Source organism: Mesoplodon mirus, assembly GCF_964341445.2.
Source record: "Mesoplodon mirus genome assembly, chromosome: 6".
Classification (NCBI taxonomy): Eukaryota; Metazoa; Chordata; class Mammalia; order Artiodactyla; family Ziphiidae; genus Mesoplodon; species Mesoplodon mirus.
In genome coordinates this window covers 4,774,281-4,797,696 of record NC_138982.1, presented here as the reverse complement: position 1 = coordinate 4,797,696, position 23,416 = coordinate 4,774,281, and the positions used below count along the sequence as shown (strand labels likewise).

The following is a 23,416-nucleotide window of genomic DNA, read 5'->3' as shown; positions in this document are numbered from 1 at the left end:
AGGAGTGGGGGAGGGGGTGAGTGAGTGAATGAATGAGTTCGATGGGAAAGGTTTGATGATCTGATCCAAGCAAAGTTTTAGGACAAATAGCCTCAAGAATCGATGTTGGATGGTTCAAAGTCCATAAGCTTTGGAGCCCGATGTACCTCCAGCGGTACTTCAACTCTGGCTTCCCTACCTGGGGAAGACACTTAACCTTTCCAGACATCAGTTTCCTTGTCTGTAAAGTGAGGGTAGTTCTACCTGTTGGTAGGTTTGCATTTAGAGTGTGTGTCTGGCTTGGAGGCTGGCACTCCCTGCACTGTGGCCGGTTTTCTTACCAAGCGCCCTCCCCTTGCCTCTCCTTCAGTCCCCCGAGTACCCCAGGGCAGGTGGGGGCAGGCTTGTCACCTCCCACTACTACCTTTCCCAGATGAAGACAGGCTCAGGGCGCTCAGGGGCCTTTCCTGGAGGCCTTCCCCTCTTTGCAAACCGAGCCTGACTGTTTCTTCAAGGCGTTTCAGCTTCCTGAGGTCAATGACCTTTTTCTTCTCTGACTTTCTGCTGTACTTGAAAGTGTAAATCACATGATCTAGAAAGAACTTGATTGAATAGGGTCACATGTATTTCCTGTTCAGTCAGATTCTAAGTTCTTTAAGGGCAGAAATTGTATATTTTTCTTTAAGAAATTATAAAAGTAATAGATGATGACGCAAAGAACTGAATAGTATAGAGAGGTGGTGAGTGGAAAATAAAAGTCCTCTAACCTCCGTTCCCACTTCCCAGATATAACCATTGCTAACAGCTTGTTTATTTTCTAGAAATAGTCTATACTTATTAAAAAATATAGATAATGAACCATATTTAGGAATAATAAATAACAAATATGAATCAGTCATATATGTGTATGTGTTATATATATATCATTATCATCATTGGTCTATATAAGACCTATCTGTCTGTCTATCTGTCTATCCATCTCCTACCCATGCACCATCTGTCTATTTTATTTATTTATTTTATTCATTTATTTATCCCCATTTCACATTCCCATTTCCCTCCTACCTCATAGGTAACATTCTAATGTGAGATATATATATTTATGCACATGTGTATATGTAATACATATACACATACATACGTGAGATATACATATCTCCTTTATTTTTGCTAATTATTATTAAATGTCATATTAATATATTATTTAAACAGAAATGGATATGTATGTATATGTATATATATAGTCATTATTCCATATCAATCAGTAAGTAAAAAACTGCCATATTCTTATCAATAGCTGCATAGTATTTCATCGTGTAGAGATACCATTCATATCCCCACTGTACTTTGTACTTTGCTTTCTTGTAATTCTCTTGTAATTTACTATTACAAATAATACTACAAAGACAATTTTTGTACAAGCACCTTTGCACACTTGTATGAGTTTATCTGTAGAACAGATTGTAATTCTTAGTACTGGAATGTTCATTTTAAATTCCGGTTGCTATTGTCAAGTTCCTCCCCAAAGAGGGCAATTTCTTTGTCTGACAAGAGAGTGGTGAATAGAATCTGAGTCATTTAACAACAAACTGGAACTGTTTTCTAAACCATGAGGTTTGAAACAGACCATCGTGGACTGAGCACAATCTCTGTGCAGACACGGCTGCTCTCTTGAGCGCCACCCCGTGGCCGGGGCGGACATCATTTCGCTCACATCCCCCCAGAGAGAACATAGTCATACCGATCACACCTTACAGCTGGGGGAAGTGGGAACTGTAGCGCACCCCTCCGTTAAATGTTGCAATTACAGAAGGAGAGCCCCTCACTGTCCACCATTAAGTGACTGCCTCCCGTGGCAAGTTATTAGACTTCATCTCGAGGTCAATGTAGGGTTGCAGAAAGACCTGCTTATACATTGGACAGCTCCCTCCTGACCAAGCCCTCCGGCAGGCACTCTTACAGTGGACTTGGGCACGGCGGGGGGTTCACTGAGGACCTGCCAAGTGCCAGGCACTGGCCTGGGTGTTTCGCCTGCCTCATTCCTAACCGCGAGCCTGAAGAGGGGGCCCCGTGATCCCCAACACACATGGAGGCTTAAAGATGTAAAGGATCTTGCTCAAGGCTGAGGATCTGAATCCACATTTGTGTGTTATAAAGCCCACACCCTTGCTCTGGCTGTGTCAGTGCACACCATGCACACTACAGGCGCCTGCTGGCCAGCGCGGTACATGGAGCCACGCTCACCAAGCCTAACTTCAACCCTCCTCTCATCTTCCAGGCCCTCTCTCAGCTCCTGTGCCTGCTGCCGTGGTCTTGGTGGCACCCTTCCCCAGTGGTCAGCCCAGGGCTCCCCCCGTCCATGCAGTCCCACGCTACCACCGCCCAGGGCCTCAGCGACCCCCTCTTTGCGGCCTACACTCTCCCCACCTTCAAGTTCCAACCTCGCCGTGAGAGGATGGACTGGAGGCGCATTAGTGCCCTGGACGTGGACCGCGTGGCACGGGAGCTGGACGTGGCCACCCTGCAGGAGAACATCGTCAGCGTCACCTTCTGCAACCTGGACCGGGAGGTGTGCGGCCGCTGCGGGCAGCCCGTGGACCCGGCGCTGCTCAAGGTGCTGCGGCTGGCGCAGCTCAGCATCGAGTACCTTCTGCACTGCCAGGACTGCCTGAGCACCAGCGTGGCCCAGCTGGAGGCGCGGCTGCAGGCCAGCCTGGGCCAGCAGGAGCGCGGCCAGCAGGAGCTGGGCCGCCAGGCCGACGAGCTCAGGGGCGTGCGGGAGGAGAGCCGCCGGCGGCGCAAGATGATCAGCGCCCTGCAGCAGCTGCTCCTGCAGATGGGCGCCCACAGCTACCATGCGGTGAGCATCTCTGCGGGCGGGGCCGCCGGGAGGGCTGTGGGCCCGGCCACTGGCCGCCCAGGCGGCACCACTGCCTGGCCCCTGAGGCTGCTGTGGCTATTCTCACTGGGGCTGGGAGCAGATTTCAGAGATGCCGCTGGTGGCCAGACAGCCCCAGGGTGTCTCATCGAGTCTATGGCATGTGTGTGTGTGTGTGTGTGTGTGTGTGTGTATGGAGATTGTACACGTGTGGCAGGTATGTGTATGAGTTCATGTCTCATGTGCATGTGTGAATGTATGCAGGGTGTGTGTGTGTGTGTTTATGGATGGTGTCTAAGATGTGTCTGTGATTGTTTGGAGGGTACATCTGTGAGTGGTATGTGTAGATATGTATGTAGAGTGTGTGGTGTGTAACGTGCTTGCATGTGAAGTGTGCATGTAAAGATATATTTATGGTGTGTGTGTGTGTGAATGAATGAAGGATTGTATGTGTGTAAGGGTGTGTGTATTCATGGAGGGCGTGAGTGTGTATATACGAAGGCTGTGTGTGTGTGTACAGAGTGTAATGTGTAAGGGGTGTGTAAGAGGTGTGTGACAGCGGACTGGTAGAGCCAGGCCTGTTCTGGAAAAGTGACTCTATTAGTCAGCCAAGTGACAGTTCATTCTCCAGAGTGGCATTTGAGCATTTGCGTTTCTTTCTATGGAAAGAGTGGATCGGGGACAGTTGCCCTTTAATAGCTTGTCAGGTGCCCGGCCCTCTGCCAGGCTCTGAGGATGAAGACACAAATCATGCTGGTTCAGGTTTAACAGAAATTCATAGTTTGGGGTGGGTGGACAGAAGGAATCATTAGGACATGATGTTAGTGGATTGAATGGTAATTGACATAATTAATATAATGTTAATTGTGATAAAAGGGTCAGAACCTTTCCAGTAGTAAATGACAAAACAGCAGGCTAACCTGGCTTAGGCCAATAAGGAATTTATTGGTTAATTTAACTGAAAAATCCAGGGTTATGGTGGGACTTAGGTGATGGCACCAGAATCTAGTTTCTCTCTCTGCAGCTCTTGGCAATTCTTTGTCAGTGTGGATTCCATTCTCAGAAACACTCTCTCCGTGTGGCAGCAAGTTGGGCCACTGCAATGCCAGCATCTTATTTTCCCAGGTTCAAAGCTGGCATGGTAGAGGGACTAGTCTGGTGTCTGGTTTGTGAGTGTGCTGCTTGGGGTGGAAAAGGGGAAGCAGGGAAGGGTGGGCTGAGGGGACGGGCTTATAATTTGGAATAAGATGCCTTGTGACATATTCCCTGCCCCCCAGCTGATATTCCTTCAAACAACTAGAAATTCATGTGTCACTTTAGAACTCAGGCGTGGGCAGAGTCCGTCAGCCCAGACTGTATCCATCTGGGTTAGGTTTGGCCGTGGGTGACAGGAAACCTCAAATTATAATTGTTTAAACCAGATAGAAGTTTATTTCTCTCTCTCATGAACAAAGTTTAGAGGCAAACAATCCAGGGGTGGCATGTAATCGCGGACCCAGTTCTGGATGTGTTTCTCTCCAGCCTCATTGTGTGACTTCTGCCTCCTGGTCCAATATGGCTGCCTGAGTTCCACCTCTCAGGTGCACATTCCATTCAGCAGGAGGAGGAAGGGTGAGGATATATATCATGGCTCTTTCTTTAATGACACCTCCCAAAAGTGGTTGCATATACCACTTCTATTTACATGCCATTGGCCAGAATTTAGTCACATGGCCACACCTGGTTGTAAGGGAGGAGGTGACATATATTCTCATTAGCCTCACAGCTAAAAATCACGGTTTCTATTGCTAAAGTAAAAGGGAAAACTGGTACTGGGGGACGATTGGCGATTTCTGTCACATGTGCCTTTGTGTAAAGACAGCAAATAATCTGCCCTCTTACTCTGATTGACTAGCAATGGCAGCCTGCAAAGCCGTGTTGGAAGAATTTTGAAGTTTTACAGTGAAAAAATGATATGCTAGATTGGCATTGTCTGAAATGCTTGAGGAGAGTGAAGTGGAATTTCAGATGCTATATTTACTACCCTTTGCTCCAGTGGTTCTCAACTCTGGGTGAGACTTGGACATTGGTGTTTTTTGAAAAAAAACCTTTTTATTGTGGAAAATTTCAAACATATACGAAAGTAGAGAGAATAACATAATGATCCTTCATCTGCACACTCTCCAGCCCAATAGTTATCAACTCATGGCCAATGTTGTCTCATTTTTTCCTCTACCCAATTTCCCCCACCCCTGTATTATTTTGAACTGTATCAGTCATATGAGTTTATCTGTAAATATTTCACTATGTAGCTCTAAAAGGCAAGGACTCCCATCCCACTTTTAAACGTAAACGTAATACCGTCATCATGCCCTGAAAAAGCATCAAAAATTCCTTAGTATCATCTAAGGATGAAACTAATCATTGTTCCTGGCTCCCCATGGCACTGGAGGTGTTTTAAAATTCAGAAAAAGAAAAAAATATATATATACATATTGGGGGGGATAAAATATATAGTATATATATTTTGGGTTCAGTCACTGCCTTACTCAGTAAATCAAACTCTTTACTTGTGAAGCAGCCCAGGGGGCCCAAGGAATGAGAGTTTTGATAGAGGGAGAATCCCTGGCTGACTCAGGTGAGCTAATACTGCACTTCCCACTGCTTCCCTCTGTGTAGTGCCACCTGTGTGACAAGACCTTCATGAACGCCACCTTCCTCCGGGGCCACATCCAGCGCAGACATACGGGCGTGGTGGAAGGTGGTGAGTCCAGGTGGCCCTCCTGGGACTGTGCAGGGCCTGGGCTTGTGTTCAGTGGGTGAGGGGCATGTACCCCACCAAAGCTGCCCTCAGAACCTCATCATCCAGTTGAGGATGGGGGGATCCCACATGGGGCGGGGAGGGTTTCTGACCACGTGTTTAGAGAAAAAGTGCTGGGAGTCAGACAGGTAGGTTCTAGTCTTAGCTTTGTCCCCTTCTGTTATGTGACCATGGTCAGTATTTCCTCCTCTGTGTCCTTCACTGTGAATGGGACAGTCAGACAGAGTGACTTTGAAGGGCCCTTACCTCCCAGCCTTCTGGAATTTGCTGTTCTCTGGTGCTGACTGTGAATAAGCTTAACTGGGCTTAATGAGCAGTCAGACCAATTCTTTGACTTTTTTAATGTCATGAGCTTATTATGACTTAATCACTGTAATTTGCATACTTTATATCTGTTTTTTGAGGTTCAATAAGAAATAGCTGTTAAAACGTAACATAAATATAGATATGAAAATATAATGTGATAAAATGTAATATAAATTAAATATAAAAATCCCATTGAATAAAATATTTTCCCCTTTATTTTAATTTCTTTTTCAAAGAACAGAGTTTTAAAACAGCACAATTCACCTAGTTACTATGCATTTATTATATATCTAATTCTTCTTGGCTCTGCATTGGAGGCTGCTAAAGAAAAACAGATTTTCCACTTATCAAATATTTTTTTCTGATAAAGATATATATCTTTGGAGAGATATTTGTACACATATTCATAGCAGCATTGTTCATAGTAGCTAAGATGTAGAAGAACCCAAATGTCCATTGACAGATGAATGGATAAGCAAAGTGTGGTATATAGATACAAAGAAATACTATTCAGCCTTAAAAAGAAAGGTAATTCTACAATATGCTGCAACAGGGTATTATGCTAAGTGAACTAAGCCAGTCACAGAAGGACAAATACTATATGATTTTACTTAAATGAGGTACCTAGAATAGTCAAATTCATAGAAACAGAAAGTAGAATGGTGGTTGCCAGGGGCTAGAGGAAGGGGGAATGGGGAATTAGTGTTTAGTGAGAATAGAGTTTCTGTTTTACAAGATGAAAAGCATTCTGAAGATGGATGGTGGTGATGGTTGCACAACATTATGAATGTATGTAATACCACCGAACTATACGTTTAAGAAAGGCTAAGGTGGTAAATTTTGTGTTATGTATATTTCATCACAATAAAGAAATTGGAAAAAATATGCCTTTGATCTAGAAAATTTAAATACAGAAAGGTCGAAAAGAGAAAATAAAAACTGTGGACAATTTCACCTGCAGTTAATATGTTGGTATGTTCGCAGTCATTATTTTTCTTTATACAAATATAGTCATATAGGATGCAGTTTTGACACTGCTTATTTTCAATTAATATATCACATTTTCCAAAGTCAGTAAATCATCTTTGAAAACATGATTTTTAATGGCTAAATAGTATTTCATCGTGTGGCGATCATAATATATTTCACAATTGAATTATTTCTCAATTTATATGGGCTACTAAAACTTTTTCCTATTATAAATCACATGATGATAACATTCTTGTACATAAATCGTTGTGCATATTCCTTGTTATTTCCTTAATGTAAAGTGATGTAAGGAGAGGGAAAATATGTTCTTAAGGCAACTTTTGCTACATTAATGTTCATTAACTTATTGTCAGGCCGCTGGCTTCTCAGATAACCCAGCCCTCCCATTCCAGACTCACCTCAGATCACTTAATTAACCCAAATTAATTTACACTGCATCTAAAAGTTGCTTGTTTCTAAAAAGTCCCATCTGAGAAAAACCATATATTTCTTTTCAAAGTAAAGCTTAAAGTTTCAATAACAGTACCATCTAATAGTCTCTAAATGTACCTTAAAAAGTAACAAATGTTGGGCTTCCCTGGTGGCACAGTGGTTGAGAGTCTGCCTGCTAATACAGGGGACACGGGTTCGAGCCCTGATCTGGGAGGATTCCCCCATGCTGCGGAGCAACTAGGCCCGTGAGCCACAACTACTGAGCCTGCGCGTCTGGAGCCTGTGCTCCGCAACAAGAGAGGCCACGACAGAGGCCCGCGCACTGTGATGAAGAGTGGCCCCTGCTTGCCACAACTAGAGAAAGCCCTTGCACACAGCCAAAAAAAAAAAAAAAAAAAAAAAAGTAACAAATGTTCAAGTACAGTTGGTGTCTTTTTCATTAACCCTTAACTCTTACTTTATCATTATGTGATTTAGTTAGAATATTCTGTAATTCAAGGTTTCTTCGTAATGCATGCTGCCTTTTTTTCACTGGAAGTTTAAAACTACACATTTAAACTACACTGTATTCTGAGAAGAGTGAACTTAAAGCTACAATTATTATCACTATTTTAAATTCCCCTCTGATTGCCCTCAGGATACGTAGATATGTTCTTTGTGTTAATAATCAGTGTGTACACACTATTTGGTATTCTGCTTCTGTTACTCTGCTGATTTCGCATTCACATTGCCATGTGTTCGTACTGTCAAAATAGTTATTTTAAATGACAACAGTAGCTCACGTGGATTGAGCTGTCCTGCCAGGCACTACGCTAAGCCCTTTGCATTATCACATTTCATCCTCACAATAACTCTCTGGGTTAGGTGCTATTACTATGTCCATTTTCCAGTTTGGAGAAACAGAGGGTCAGGGAGGTTCTGTCATTTGCCCAAAGTCAGTGTACAATGTAAGTGGCAAAGCTGAACCCAGACTGAGGTGTGACGGTATACATTCCACTGACTTTGACTTACACCATCACCCTCTCTTCAAGTGGACCCCACGGGAAAGCAGAAGAAGCAGGAGCAGCCAGTGGAGGAGGTGTTGGAAGAGCTGTGGGCCAAGCTGAAGTGGACCCAAGGGGAGCTGGAAGCGCAGAGGGCAGCGGAGAGGCAGCGGCAGCTTCAGGTGGGCATGGAGAGGAAACGGCAGGGGGCTTGGTCACGGACTGGCTGAGAGACCCATGATGCACCCGCATCCCACAGGAACAAAATTCTGGCTGTTTCCTAGAGCCGGAGACAGAGCTAGGATGGCGTCTTCCTGGATGTGCTAAACGATTTTAGGTAGTTTGGCAAGGAAAATTCAGTTACTTGGTCAGACCTGTATGGCCAAAAGAGAGCTGCAGCTTCTTGCATTAGCACCCTCTGAGAGCATTTGAACCTGAATCTTAACTTCTTACAATATAATGTTAGCTTTCTGAGGACAAAGACTGGATAAGCTCCCAAAGGCAGCCCAGAGGAGGTACTCAGTAAATATTTGTAAATGAAAATGCACAAACTTACCTCATTCCTTCCGGCATTTATTCATTCATCACTCCTTCCCTCAGCATGCATTTACTGAGCACCAACTATGCCAGGCATTGTGAGGAATATAAAGAGAGAAAAGACATGATCCGCATCCTCAAGGGCCTTTACGGTTCAGATAAGACTAATCCCACTCCCAGTCCCAACAGTGGGGACTGGGGGATGAATGTTCTTTGGGTCTCCATAGTGGCTTGCACGGACAAGGAGCCCTAGCAGTTTCTCGGTAAATATTAGTCATATTGTGGAATTAATGATTCTCTTGTTCTTGCTTTTCTTTGTAGGAAGCAGAGATCACTCGCCAAAGGGAAGCAGAAGCTAAGAAAGAATTTGATGAATGGAAAGAAAAAGAGCGGGCCAAGCTATACGGGGAAATAGACAAGCTCAAAAAATTATTTTGGGATGAATTTAAAAGTGTTGCCAACCAGAACTCTACGCTAGAAGAGGTACCCAAGCTAAAAGGCTTCTCAGAGTTCTTTAGTTGAAAACCTGCTTATTTGTTCTCAAAATTCCTTTCGTTGTTTGTACTAGTTCTCTGTCATCTGCCATTGGGGGTGGGTAATACACTGTGAGGCCAGATACTAGAGGCCAGTGCCCAGGATTGAATCCCTGCTTGCTCCATCACATACTGGCTGTGTGATCTTAGGCGAGTTACCTAACCTTCCTGTGCCTCAGTTTCTTTTCTGTAGGATACGTTTCTGAAAGGGTTAAATTAACACATAGACAGCACTTAACATTATCTGGCATATAGTAAGAGCTCCTGAGATATTATCCTTATTTTCTCAAAGGGCTTTCATCACTGGACAAGAAATGAGGCAAAATGTAAATGAATGCATTTTTCTTCTAACAAGTACTTGCTGAGCCCTGGCTACAGGCCAGGCTCTCTGTTGGGGTCTGTGGGGGTCACACATAATCACTAACATTTACTGAAACTTTTCTAGCCCCCGTGCAGAGTACTTTGTATACACTAACTTTTTTTTTTTTTTTTTTTTTTTTTTTTTTTTTTTTTTTTTTTGGCTGTACGCGGGCCTCTCACTGTTGTGGCCTCTCCCGTTGCGGAGCACAGGCTCCAGACGCACAGGCCCAGCGGCCATGACTCACGGGCCCAGCCGCTCCGCGGCATATGGGATCCTCCCAGACCGGGGCACGAACCCGCATCCCCTGCATCGGCAGGCGGACTCTCAACCACTGCGCCACCAGGGAGGCCCTACACTAACTTTTAATCCTTGTAACAACCAAACAGCTATAAGATTCTAAAGGTAGGTGTGTCATTAGTTTATTAATTTCTTTTTGGAAGTTCTTTTTTTAGGGAATTCCCTGGCAGTCCAGTGGTTAGGGCTCCGCACTTTCACCGCAGGGATCCCTGGTCAGGGAACGAAGATCCCACGTGCTGCACAGTGTGGCCGAAAAGTAAAATAATATAATAATAAATTTCTTTTTTTTTTTAAAGCTATTATCATTCCTCCTTTACAGGTGAAGACACTGAGGTCACATAACTTGCCTAAGGTCACACAGCTGTTAAGAGGTAGAGCTGGGATTTGAACCCAGCTCCTTAAACTTCAAAGCCTCTGCTCTTCTACTGGATACATTATTACGTTTATTCGAGAAAACCTTACTGGGCTTCCCTGGTGGCGCAGTGGTTGAGAGTCCGCCTGCCGATGCAGGGGACACGGGTTCGTGCCCCGGTCCAGGAAGATCCCACGTGCTGCGGAGCGGCTGGGCCCGTGAGCCATGGCCGCTGAGCCTGCGCGTCCAGAGCCTGTGTTCCGCAATGGGAGAGGCCCGCATACCTCAAAAAAAAAAAAAAAAAAAAAGAAAACCTTATTAAAGTTATCTGTGGACTGTATCTTCCCATATAAACCTGTATAACTAAAACTGTATCAGGGACAATGTTTGAGGAGAACTATTTTCAGGATGTATTTAGCTCTTATTGGTCCTCTGAACATCAAGGAGAATCTTTTCTTGATTTGAAAATGAATTGTGTAATAGTGTTTCTCATGATCATTGCATGTTTTGCCTAAAGAAACACCTAGACAACTTTTCTAGAAGGGGATTGTCGTAGGATATGTGTGGAGCCTTGGTGGTCTCAATCTGAGACGGAAAGCCAAGGATGGAGGGCGGTGGGAGTGCAATGAGAGCTCTGCGTGTGTGTGTGTGTGTGTGTGTCGATAGTGACCCAAGTCCTCCCATTCCTAAGTGTTCCCCCAGGGTGGACAGGGATGATCTATGGAGGACAAGATGCTGCCCCACCATGTGGACGTCATACTCCTAACCCCCAGCTCCACACCCATCATCTCTGAGCTCATCTGGAACTCCCTGACTCCCATGCTTCCCCTGACATGGTACTCGCTGACTAGACACGTTAGATACCTAGGTATTGATTTGAATTTGGAGTTGTCGTTCATAAACCGTGTCCTCAAAAATCAAAAGGTTACTTTTGGTGAGGAAATCCTGGGTTGTGGTAAATGAGGACATGATTCTCACTACCATCCATGGTTTCCTTTAACTTGGATCACACTGTCCTAAACTGGAACATCCTTTTTTTTTTTTTTTTTTTTGCCTTTCCCTTATAGGATGGCTTCTGTTGTATTTTTGTGTTTGTGTGTCTCCCCCCCATCTCCTCTCACCTGACTTTTTTTTTTTTTGAGGTACGGGGGCCTCTCACTGTTGTGGCCTCTCCCGTTGCAGAGCACAGGCTCCGGACGTGCAGGCTCAGCGGCCATGGCTCACGGGCCCAGCCGCTCCGCGGCATGTGGGATCTTCCCAGACCGGGGCGCAAACCCGTGTCCCCTGCATCGGGAGGTGGACTCTTAACCACTGCACCACCAGGGAAGCCCTCACCTGACATTTTATTATTTCACTTTTATTAAAGTACAGGAACCAAACTGGATACAAAATTCTCAGTGTAGTTGGATAATTATCTTGTTGATTTATTTTTTAAAAATTCTGGGGGGGTTTCCCTGGTGGCGCAGTGGTTGAGAGTCCGCCTGCTGATGCAGGGGACACAGGTTCGTGCCCCGGTCCGGGAGGATCCCATGTGCCGCGGGGCGGCTGGACCCGTGGGCCATGGCCGCTGAGCCTGTGCTCCGCGGAGGGAGAGGCCACAGCGGTGAGAGGCCCGCGTGCCGCAGAAAAGGGAAAAAAAAATTCTGGGGGATGGGGAAACAGATATGATTCCATTTAGAGTGATTGTGAAAAACACTGTAAGTCCACTTTACCCCAGTTGAAAGGAAAACACCATGAAGGTTTGTGATGCCAAGAAAGCCAGCTCTCTGGTGTGTCATAAGCAGCAGTGTGGAGACAGAAGTGACACATCAGGGGCAGAAAGTTGTGCATACATCTGATAAAGCATTTGACTCTACAAAAATATTCAAGGGGTTTAGAAATGGTTAACGCTTGGCCCCAATATTGCTTTAGCAGGAATTGAGAAGAGTTAAAGATTAGCAAGAGAGAGAAGTTAAACTCAGGGACTTAACTGTTCTCTAAAGCTTTAATAGGGCTTATGAGTCTGATATAGTAATGGAGATGGAGATCATTGCTTTTGTCACTGCAGTAGTGATCTATTTAAAAATATAACCATAGTCGGGTGGAAAGGCACCTTGTCTTTGATCCAACTTTTCCATGCCTTTTCCTTCACACCATACACCCTTAGCTTGGGAAGCACTAGGCATTGGTGACATGACTCCAAGTTGTGAAAAGCCAGACCTTCTTGGTGACAGCCAGGGTTTTTCTTTGTGGGAAGAGGGGCAGGAGTCCTCAGGGAGTGGTCTGGAGTGCCTGAGACCCTCCTCAAGGCTCAGATAGTGTGATTCTCTTCAGCCTATTCGAGACTGAGGAAGAAATGGGAAAGCTGTCAGGAAAGTTCCGGGTTTGAAGTACAGCAGAATTTCAGCGCAATGGAAATGACACTCTTGAATTCTGTTCTTCCATGGGAATTTGCTTCTCCTGCGCAAGGGCTGAGCTCTCAGGAGAACACCAGTGAAGGGGAGTGTGAACTTGTGTGAATGTTTGCAGGCATGCAGATACCTAGTGAGTTCAGGTTGGTGCTTTGTGGTTGGGGTTAGGTGTGCCCTTCTGACACCGCTCCGGGTATAAAAGACAACATCATGGTTAGATCTTCATCTGAATGAAACTGCACCCTGGTCTTTTCAGAAGCTGCAGGCACTGCAGTCCCACAAGGTGATGAAGTCCAACCTCGGGTCCCTGCAGGATGAGGAGCCCGAGGAACGACTCAGGCAGGCTCAGGAGCTCCAGGGCCTGAAGGAGAAGATGGAGATTCAGGTGAGCTGATGCCCCATGCCTTTCTTCCCAGAGCCAGGCGAGAACCATGCTGTCTTCCAACAGAGTTTGTCGGTTTTGTGCTATGGTTTAAAGGAAGTTGAAAAACATCAAAGTTCTATATTTTCAAACCTTCTGCCAATTCATGAAAGCATAGAGTAGGGTTCTTAGGGTTCTCAGGTGAGTCTGGTGACATACTTGTGTGCAATGTCAAATTTGCCTGGGAGTTTTTTCAAAATACATTCAGCCGTGTATCTTACTGGACACCCTTGCCCTCATTTTGGTTCCAACCCAGTTGAAAACAATTCTTAGAAAGTGTGACAATCTTCTGGCTTTGAAGATATTTGGCATGGGTCTAATGGTGTGACGTTAAATACTTAACAACTGGTTGTCTGGAACTAAAAAAGCTTTGATTTGTAGCATTTGCCATTTTCTGTGGTGTAAATCTTCCCACCATGGCTGATTTCATGCTGCTAATGTGAGGTCACTGGATATGGAACTGGGAAGACTTATGCACAACCTACTGCCATGGGCTGGGAGGGGGCGGCCTGGCCTCCACTGGATGAACCTTACATCAGTCCAGTTACATGTGGTCTGTGTCACTGATAGTTCCATGGCAAGGAAGGGCAGTTGGCACAGTCGTTCAATCATGTTGCCCCGCTTCTGCTCTCCAAGACTGTTAAGAAAGAGCGTAACATTTAACTAGCAGAGGTGAAGCGTTTCCACGGCTTGATGTTTCAAGTTTCACATTTTATAAAGCCGTTCTCTTTCTATGAACTCTTTCACATCCTTTGCCTATTTTTTCTGTTGATTTCCTTACCAATTTTGAGTTTGTAGAACGTATGGAAATTAACCAACCCTTTGTTGCTCTTGTTGTGGCTATTTTCCCCTGTTTCCTAGTCATCCTTGAACTTTATCATGGTCTTGACCATACAAAATTAATAACGTTTATGTGGTCAAAATGATCAGATTATCAGTCTTTTGTTTATGGCCACTCTGAGATTTAAAAAGAAAATAATCATGGGAATTCCCTGGCTGTACAGTGATTAGCACTCCATGCTTTCACTGGCAGGGTCCCCGGTTCGATCCCTAGTCAGGCAACTAAGATCCCACAAGCTGCACAGTGTGGCCAAAAAGAGAAAATATTCCTGTGTTTTCTTTTTGTTAGTTTGTTTGCTCATTCATTCATTCATACATGTCACTTTATTGAGGTATGATTCACATGTAAAAAGCTGTGCATATTTAATGTATATAACTCATTGGATTTGGGGGTAAGTGTAGCCATATTTTGGCTATTGTGAATAATGCTGCCATGAACATGGGAGTGTGAGTATTTCTTTGAGATCCTGATTTAAATTCCTTTGAATCAAAATCAAGTGGGATTGCTGGATTATATGGTAGTTCTATTTTTAATTTTTTTAATAAGAGGAAAACAAACAAGTTTGTTAACATGTATACCTCATGGATACATGGGAGATTCCCCTGGGAAAATGAGTAACTCTCTTGGTTTTTAATTTTTTTGAGGAGCCTCCATACTGTTTTTCCATAATGACTGTACCAATTTACATTCCCACCAACAGTGTAAAATGTTTCCTTCTCTCCACATCCTTGCCAACACTTGTTATCTTTTGTTACTTTTAAAAATAATAGCCATTCTGACAGGTATGAGGTGATAATCTCATTGTGGTTTGATTTGCATTTTTCTGCTGAATAATGATGTTGAGCACATTTTCATATACCTGTTGACTATTTGTAGGTCTTCCTTGGAGAAATGTCTATTCAAGTCCTTTGTCCATTTTTAATTGGATTGGTTTTTGCTGTTGAGTTATATGAGTTCCTTGTATTTTGGATATTAACTCCTTATGAGATACATGGTTTGCAAATATTTTCTCCCATTTCGTAGGTCATCTTTTCATCAGTTGATGGTTTCCTTTGCTGTAAAGAAACTTTAGTTTGATGTAGTCCCATTTGTTTATTTTTGCTTTTGTTGCCTGTGCTTTTGGTATCATATCCAAAAATCATTGACAAGGGCTTCCCTGGTGGCGCAGTGGTTGAGAGTCCGCCTGACAATGCAGGGGACGCGGGTTCGTGCCCCGGTCTGGGGGGATCCCACATGCCGCGGAGTGGCTGGGTCCGTGAGCCGTGGCCGCTGAGCCTGCGTGTCCGGAGCCTGTGCTCCGCAACGGGAGAGACCACAGCAGTGAGAGGCCCGTGTACCACAAAAAAAAAAAAACCAAAAACAGAAAACAAAAATCATTGACAAGATCAATGTCCCTGATTTCTTCTAGGAGTTTTAGGGTTTCAGGTCTTACATTTAAGTCTTTAATCCATTTTGAGTTGGCTTTTGTGTATGGTGTAAGATATTGGTCCAATTTCATTCTTTTGCAAGTGGATATCCATTTTCCCCAACACCATTTACTGAAGAGACTATTCTTTTCCTATTTTGTATTCTGGGTGCCCTTGTTGAAGATTTGTTGACCATACATATGTGGGTTTAATTTTGGATTTCATATTCTGTTCCATTGGTCTGTGTGTCTGTTTTTATGCCAGTACCATACTGTTTTAATTACTGTAGCTTTGTAATATAATTTGAAATCAGGAAGTGATGCCTCTAGTTTGTCTTCTTGCTCAAGATTGGTTTGGCTATTTGTGGTCTTTTGTGGTTCCACATGAATTTTAGGATTTTTTTTCTATTTCTATGAAAAATGACATTAAAATTTTGATACGGATTGCTTTGAATATGTAAATTGTTTTGGATAGTATGGGTATTTTAACAATATTCTTCCAATCCATGAGCATGAGATATCTTTTCATTTATTTGTCTTCTATAATTTATTTCATTGACATTTTATAGTTTTCACTGTATAGCTCTTTCACCTCCTTGGATAAATTTATTCCTATATTTAATTGATTTTGATGCTATTGTAAATGGGATAGTTTTCTTAATTTCTTTTTTGGATAGTTTGTTTTTAGTGTAGAGAAATACAACTGATTTTTGCATGCTGATTTTGTATCTTGCGACTTTACCAAATTTGTTTATCCTAACAGCTTTTTTTTTTTTGGTGGAGTCTTTAGGATTTTCCATTTGTAAGGTCATCGGTCATCTCATCTGCAAACAGATAATTTTACTTCTTCATTCCCAATTTGGATGCCTTTTATTTCTTTTTCTTGTCTCAGTGCTCTGGCTAGGACTTCCAGTACCATGTTGAATAAGAATAGTGAGAATGAACATTCTTGTCTTGTTCCTGATCTTGGAGGAAAAGTGTTCAGCTTTTCACTGTTGAGTATGATGTTACCTCTGGGCTTGTCATATATATGGCCTTTATTATGTTGAGGTATATTCCTTCTATACACACTTTGATGAGAGTTCCTTTTTTATCATAAAAAGATATTGAATTTTGTCAGATGCTTTTTCTACATCTATTGAAATGATCATATAATTTTATCCTTTATTTTGTTAATGTAGTGTATCACATGTATTGATTTGTGTATGTTGAACCATTCTTGTATCCTGGGGATGAATCCTACTTGATTATGTTGTATGATCCTTTTAATGTGCTTGTAGTTGGTTGAGTATTTTTGCGTCTATGTTCATTAAGGATATTGGCCTATAATTTTTTTTCTTGTAGTGTCCTTCTCTGGTGTTTGACAAGGGTAATACTGGCCTTATAAAATGTGTTTGGAGGTTTCTTCCTCTTCAATTTTTGGGAAGAATTTGAGAAGAATTTGCATTAATTCTTTAAACATTTGGTAGAATTCACCAGTGAAGCCATTCAGTTCTGGGATTTTCTTTGTTGGGAGATTTTTGACGACTGATTCAATCTCCCTACTCATTATTGGTCTGTTCAGATTTTCTATTTTTTTATGATTCAGTCTTGGTTGGTTGTATGTTTCTAGGAACTTGTCTATTTTTTCTAGGTTATCCAATTTATTGGTGTGTAACTGTTTATAGACATCTCTTGTAATCCTTTGCATTTCTGTGATAACAGTTGTAGTGTCTCCTCTTTTATTTCTGATTTTATATGTTTGAGACTTCTCTTTTTTTCTTAATCTAGCCAAGGATTTGTCAATTTTGTTTATCTTTTCAAAAACTAACTCTTACTTTTGTTGACCTTGTCTGTTGTTTTTCTATTCTGTATTTCATTTATGTCTAATCTACTCTTTATTACTTCCTGCCTTTTGCTAACTTTGGGTTTAGTTTATTCTTCTTTTTCTAGGTCCTTGGGGTACAAAGTTAGGTTATTTATTTGAGATCTTTCCTTTTTCTTAATGTAAAATTTTATGACTGTAAACTTCCCTTGTAGAACTGCTTTTACTGCATCCCAGAAGTTTTGGTATGTTGTGTTTCCATTTTTGTTTGTCACAAGTTATTTTTTTGTTTCTCTTTTGATTTCTTCTTTGTTCAGGAATGTGTTGTTTCATATCTACACATTTGTAAATTATCCTGTTTCTCTCCTATTATTGATTTCTAGTTTCATAACATTGTGGTTGGAAAAGATTAACTTGATATGATTTCAAGCTTAAATTGGCAAGACTTCTTTTGTGGGCTAACGTGTGATCTGTCCTAGGGAATGTTCTTTGGGCATTTGAGGAGAATATGTACTCTGCTACTTGGACGGGATGTTCTATGTATGTCTGTTCAGTACACTTGGTCTATAGTGCTGTTCAAGTGCATTGTTTACTTATTGATTTTCTGTCTGGATGATATATCTATTGTTGAAAGTGGAGTATTGAAATCCCCTACTATTATTGTATTACTGTCTATTTCTCCCTTCAGTTCTGTTAATATTTGCTTTATATATTTAGGTGCTCCTATGTTGGGTGAGTATATAGTCGTCCCTCAGTATCCATTCGTAGGAGATTGGTTCCAGACCTGCTAAGGATACCAAAATTCTCAGATACTCAAGTCCCTGATGTTTTGCACATACTCCCATATACTCTACATCATCTTTAGATTACTTCTAATAACTTATAATACCTAATACAATGTAAATTCTATGTAACTAGTTATAAATATTGTAATACAATGTAAATGCTATGTAAATAGTTGCCAGCATGAGGCAAATTAAAGTTTTGCTTTTTGGAACTTTCTGGAACTTTTTTCCAAATATTTTCAATCCATGGTTGGTTAAATCCATGGATGTGGAATACACAGATATGGAACCTATGGATATGGAGGGCTGACTGTATATTTACAGTCATTATATCCTCTTGATGAATTGATCCCTTTATCAGTATGTAGTGACCTTCTTTGTCTCTAGTAACAGTTTTTGACTTAAAGTTATTTTGTCTGATATAAGTATAGGTACCCTGTTCTCTTTTGTTTACCATTTGCATGAAATGTCTTCTCTCATCCCTTCACTTTCAGCCTATGTGTGTCCTTAAAGCTAACCTGAGTCTCTTGTACACAGCATATAGTTGGATCTTTTAAAAAAAATCCATTTAGCCACTTTTGATCTTTTGGTTGGAGAATTTAATCCATTTAAGTTTAAAGTAATTACTGATAGGTAAGGATTTTCTATTGCCATTTTGTTAATGGTTTTCAGATTGTTCTGTAGTTACTTTGTCCCTTTCTTTTTCTCTTGCTCTCTTCATTTGTGAGTTGATGATTTTTTTGTCACAGTATGCTTTGGTTCCTTTCTCTTTATCTTTTGTATATCTGCTACAGGTTTTTTCTTTGTGATTTGTATTAGATTATATAAAACATCTTATAATTACAGCACTCTGTTTTAAGCCAAAAACAACTTAACTTTGACTGCATACAAATAGTCTACACTTTTACTTTTCCTCCTCCACACCTCCCACTGTCCACAGGCTAACCAGTAGGATCTAAAGCTGGTGTTGAGATCCGTGTGCCAGTACCAAAAACCGAGTCAGCTGTGCTGATTCCCTCAGTTCTGGGTGGGGTGAGGCAGAAATGGGCCTCCTGGGCAGCATCCTTCAAGGCTGGGGCAGTTGGGTGCTCACTTGCTCTCACTTTCCCCATGGGAGAGATTGTGGGCTGAGTGGGTCTCTCTTGGCACTGAGCTGTGCCGCCTTGGGTGAGGGGTGACACAGGTGAGGTGAAAACTGTTCTTCTTCCCCTCTTCAGTGTGTCTATTCTTGGGTTTTTTTTCTTCACCGAGGTGCTGGGACCTCTCAGCTGGATTCCCAGGCTCCCATAAAGGTCTCATCTGTGGATGTTTTGAGAGCTGGAACCTCCTGGTCCATCATCTTGCTGACATCACTTCCATGTTTTAAGTTGAAATCTTTGACCACCTAGAATTTATTTTTGTTTAAGATATGAAATAAGCATCCAAGTTCATATTTTTTTTTCAGGCAGTTAACTACTTGTTTGAACACCATTTGTCAATAATCCATCTTCCCCCAGACTAAGATTCCATTTTTTCCCCATCTTTGTCTGGGTTTTCTACTACTCGTGTAGCTTTATAGTATATTTTAATATCTAGAGGGGCCCACTTGATAAGCATTTAATCTTTTTCAGAAAACAGAATGGAAGAGAAAAATGAAGGCATTGCAGGAAGAGCATGCAGCTCAGAAGAGAGAGGTAGGTCTCACTGGACCGTTTTGGGGAGCCTGGTTTCCCACGACCTCCTCTCATCCTTCAGCTCCCCATCCTTTGCGCCCCCCCCACCTTGAACTGGTTGGCAGATAATAATTTTTTGCTGATACTGTTCCTGGCTGCTGACCCCCATCAATACACAGAGGGGTCAGCCGCCCGGACAGCAGCTTCCCTGGCAGGGAGCAGGGGCCTCCGGGCCTTCTCTTCTGAAACCAACATATCCTTTCTCTGTGGTTTCCTCTGCAGTGACCCCGTAAGGTGCTCCAAGGAGGGTTGTGCTGTAAAACTCAGAGAGCTACCTGGTCATTCTGTGTTTGGGCCCCCCTTTGAAACTCCAACCAGGAGAGACCCCGGTGGCTGTGGACCTCAGTGATAGTTCACGGGCAGCTCAAATGGAAGGGTTCAGACACTGAGACCAGTGGGCAGAGAGCAGCGGGCCTCAGGGCAGAGAAAACAGCTTCTCTAAAAATGTCCCTGACAAGGAGGCAAGTTGAGGAGGAAGCCGGTTAACAGGAGCCCCAGGTTCTGCTGCAGAAAGCTCAGAAGGTGAAGGTGCTTAGGTCTGAGTCTGGCGCAGGATGGATTCCCCCCATTCCAGTAATTCCCATCTGATGGGTTTATCTTATTTGAAACATTTAAAAATGGGAAATGCATTCAAGTTTGTTCCAAAAGCAGAAGAACTATATTAAGGTACATGGAGTAAAGTCTCACTTCCGCTCCGTTTCCATCTACCTGTCCCTGACACCCACCCCAAAGGTGACCACTTTTATTGCTTTCTTGTATTCTTCTAGAGGTTCTTTATGCAAAAATAAACAAATAGTGTCATTTTCTCTCTGCTCTTACATCAGAGGTTTTATTTAAAACTAAATAGTGTCATTTTCTCTCTGCTCTTAGACTGCATTTCCTTCACCTTTTGTCTTCACCTAAAAACATCCATTTGATGGTTTTCAAATGACCTCAACTTACCTGACTGTCCTTCAGTGGGTGGCACACCTGACAGGAAGCCTTTTGCCCTGACCTTAGGGGCCTGCATTCAATTCTCACTTCTCCTCAGGCACCACCTGAAATGTTCTCAAATGGGAAGGAAGTCAGTCTTGTTAGAAAGCCACCTGCCCAGGTCTGGAGGCACTCCACCTGCTTCAGGTGAAACCCCGACCAGCATTTGCCTACAGGTGCAGGCCCTGCAGGCACGGGGCACTCAGAGGTCCCTGCAGACATGTGACTGACCGACCATCCTGTGCCACCAGCTGCAGGAGCAGAACGAGAGGCTCCAGGCCTCCCTGTCTCAGGACCAGAGGAAAGCAGCTGTCCAGGCCCAGCGCCAGATCACCGCGCTCCGCGCCCAGCTCCAGGAACAAACCAGGCTCATCACCTCCCAGGAGGAGATGGTAGGTGTGTCCCTCCTCCCAGCCAGGACCTGGAGCCCTAGGCCTCTTCCCTGCGAGGATTTCCTTAGATTCTTCTGGACCTATCGGCACTAGCCTCAGGAGTCAGACTCTTTGAGGAGAGAGGAGAGTCCTCAGATTTGAGGGGCAGAAAGTGATGAGGATGCTGAAGTCGTGCCTGCTGTCCTGTGTTAGTGGGTTCACGGTACCACCAGAGACCGTGTGAGGGCCCACACCTGGTTGACACTTTGCTTATTCCTCTGTGTAAGCCTCACTGCTGCCCTGCAGGGTAGACATTACCTTCTCCCCATCTTCACCTGACAGATGATGAAACAGGCAGGAGAAGCTAAGCGCCTCACTTGAGTCCACACACGGCACGTTATAAATGACGGGGGTGAGATTCAAGCCTCGCCAGGCAGGTGGAATGCAAAGCGTGTGCCCCTTTCACTGTGTTCTCAGACATCATTTCTTAACTAATTCCTTTTTCATAAATTGCCTGCCTCTGATGAAGTTGTCAGGTAAACTAGTGGGATGAAAAGGCGTCACTCACTACGCACCCTCTCCTAGACCTGGCCCCTGTGACTCTTCATCTAATGCAGATCACTCTCTGCCCAGCCTGGGCTCAGCTTCCCCTCCTGAGCCCCAGGTCGGTGGAGACGAGTGTCTGTCCCCAGCTGGGCCCTCCTGTGGCCTCAGGTCCTTTGCCATGGGTCTGATACCACCCTCCACACAGCTTCCCTGGGCTGAGCACCCACTGTCACTGTCTAATCCACTGTTCCTGTACCTCTTGCATTTTGTGCCTTTCTGTTCTCCCAGCTATACTTCACCATCACCATATCTTATTAACCCATGGCCCTGCTGCTTTTCTTTTTACTGTTTCTCCCCCAACACACTTAACTCTTCACAGCTGTGGCTGCCTCAGGTCCAGTCTGGAGGTTTCCTCCTTATGTTACCCAGAACTCTTGTTTGCACATGTTTCAGTTAGGAATCCACTGGCTAAACATAGCAGAATAGGTTAATGGGGGTTTATTCTTATTGTAACACCAAAAGAGGTGATAGTTGGTGGCCTTGGTTTAGCTGCAAGATTATGCCATTGGAAACCGAGACTCTGGTTTTTTTTTTCTTTTTTTCTTTTTTTTAATTACCATCTTTAGCATATTGACTTTTGTTCTCATGCTTGACTCTCATAGTTGCAAGATGGCTGCCATAGCCCCAACCATCACAGTCATATCCAATGGAAGCAGTTGATGAAAAGGCTCTTTCCCAAGACTTCTACTTATATTTTACTGTTCAAAGCTGTGTTATATGGGCAGCTATAGTTGCAAGGAAGGTTAGAAAGGGAATAATTAGTTTTATACTTTCTAGGATAGAGGTAAGCAAAGGAGGAATAGTTAGAAATGGACGTTGGATGAGTCATTCATCAGTAGGTCATGAAAAACAACTCAAGCCTAAGCAGAAGAGGGGATTTGTCATAAGGGTAGACAGGGTGTCTCAGAGAGCTCGAGGCAGGGGTGCAGCCAAGTCTAGGAATGAACTGGAACAAGAGACATGAGTGTAGTCAGGAGTTTTCCTCTGCTGTGTGTCTCTGTTCCTCTCTCTGTATCTGCTTCGATGTTTTCTTTTACTCTGAAGGTCAGCTTCCACTCCATGTCTGCCCTACATGGCAAAACAAACAAGCAAACAAATAAAGAGTGACAACCAAAACTCAAACCAGTTGGCTGTCAAGAGCTCTTGAATTCACATGTTACCAGTCCAGAATTCTCTGCCCAAACCTGGCCGTGGTGTGGGGGTCTCGTTGCCACAAGGGGCTGTCCTGTCTGCAACTATGTGGAAGGAGGAAGAAGAAGCACTTCCTGGAAAAGAGGGGTTGAGCAGAGAGTCGGTGACTGTCCGCGTCATGCCCCCTCCCTCCCACGGGGCACTCAGCTCAGATGCCCACATCGCAGGAGGGGAGCGTCCCTTGCCCTGGCTGATTTCCACCCATTATACCGACAGCGCTGCCTGTGTGCCTGCCCCCCTCTGCTTGCACGGGGCTCCTCCCATTCAAACCACAGTCCCTCTCTGAAAAGGGGCATTGTCTCCTCACCAAGGGACAGTGGAGCATGGTGCCATCTCGGTTGCTGCGGGTCACCCTTGGTGCCATTGAGGGGCTGGGGCAGCGTACGCTGAGCTCCCTCCCGGTCCCAGTGGTTGGCATGGAAACACTGGCCGTCCCTTCCTCACAGAACTGGGCAGAGCCGCCGCTCACA

The 23,416-nt window shown here is 43.7% G+C and overlaps 1 protein-coding gene across 6 annotated transcripts in view; it reads left to right on the top strand.

Moving 5' to 3' along the window:
• DZIP1L (DAZ interacting zinc finger protein 1 like) overlaps positions 1-23,416 on the top strand; it is a 48,856-nt gene that overhangs the window by 11,137 nt on the left and 14,303 nt on the right. For 4 of the 6 annotated variants that reach the window (XM_082625940.1, XM_082625939.1, XM_082625936.1 and 1 more), the window contains 7 exons: positions 2,258-2,839; positions 5,516-5,600; positions 8,417-8,550; positions 9,227-9,388; positions 13,095-13,223; positions 19,705-19,767; positions 21,030-21,170. In XM_082625940.1, coding sequence (XP_082482066.1) covers positions 2,339-2,839; positions 5,516-5,600; positions 8,417-8,550; positions 9,227-9,388; positions 13,095-13,223; positions 19,705-19,767; positions 21,030-21,170 — 1,215 coding nt within the window. In that variant the 5' untranslated portion in view covers positions 2,258-2,338. The remainder of the gene's footprint in view (positions 1-2,257; positions 2,840-5,515; positions 5,601-8,416; positions 8,551-9,226; positions 9,389-13,094; positions 13,224-19,704; positions 19,768-21,029; positions 21,171-23,416) is intronic. The other 2 variants (XM_082625938.1, XM_082625937.1) reach the window with 1 other exon arrangement.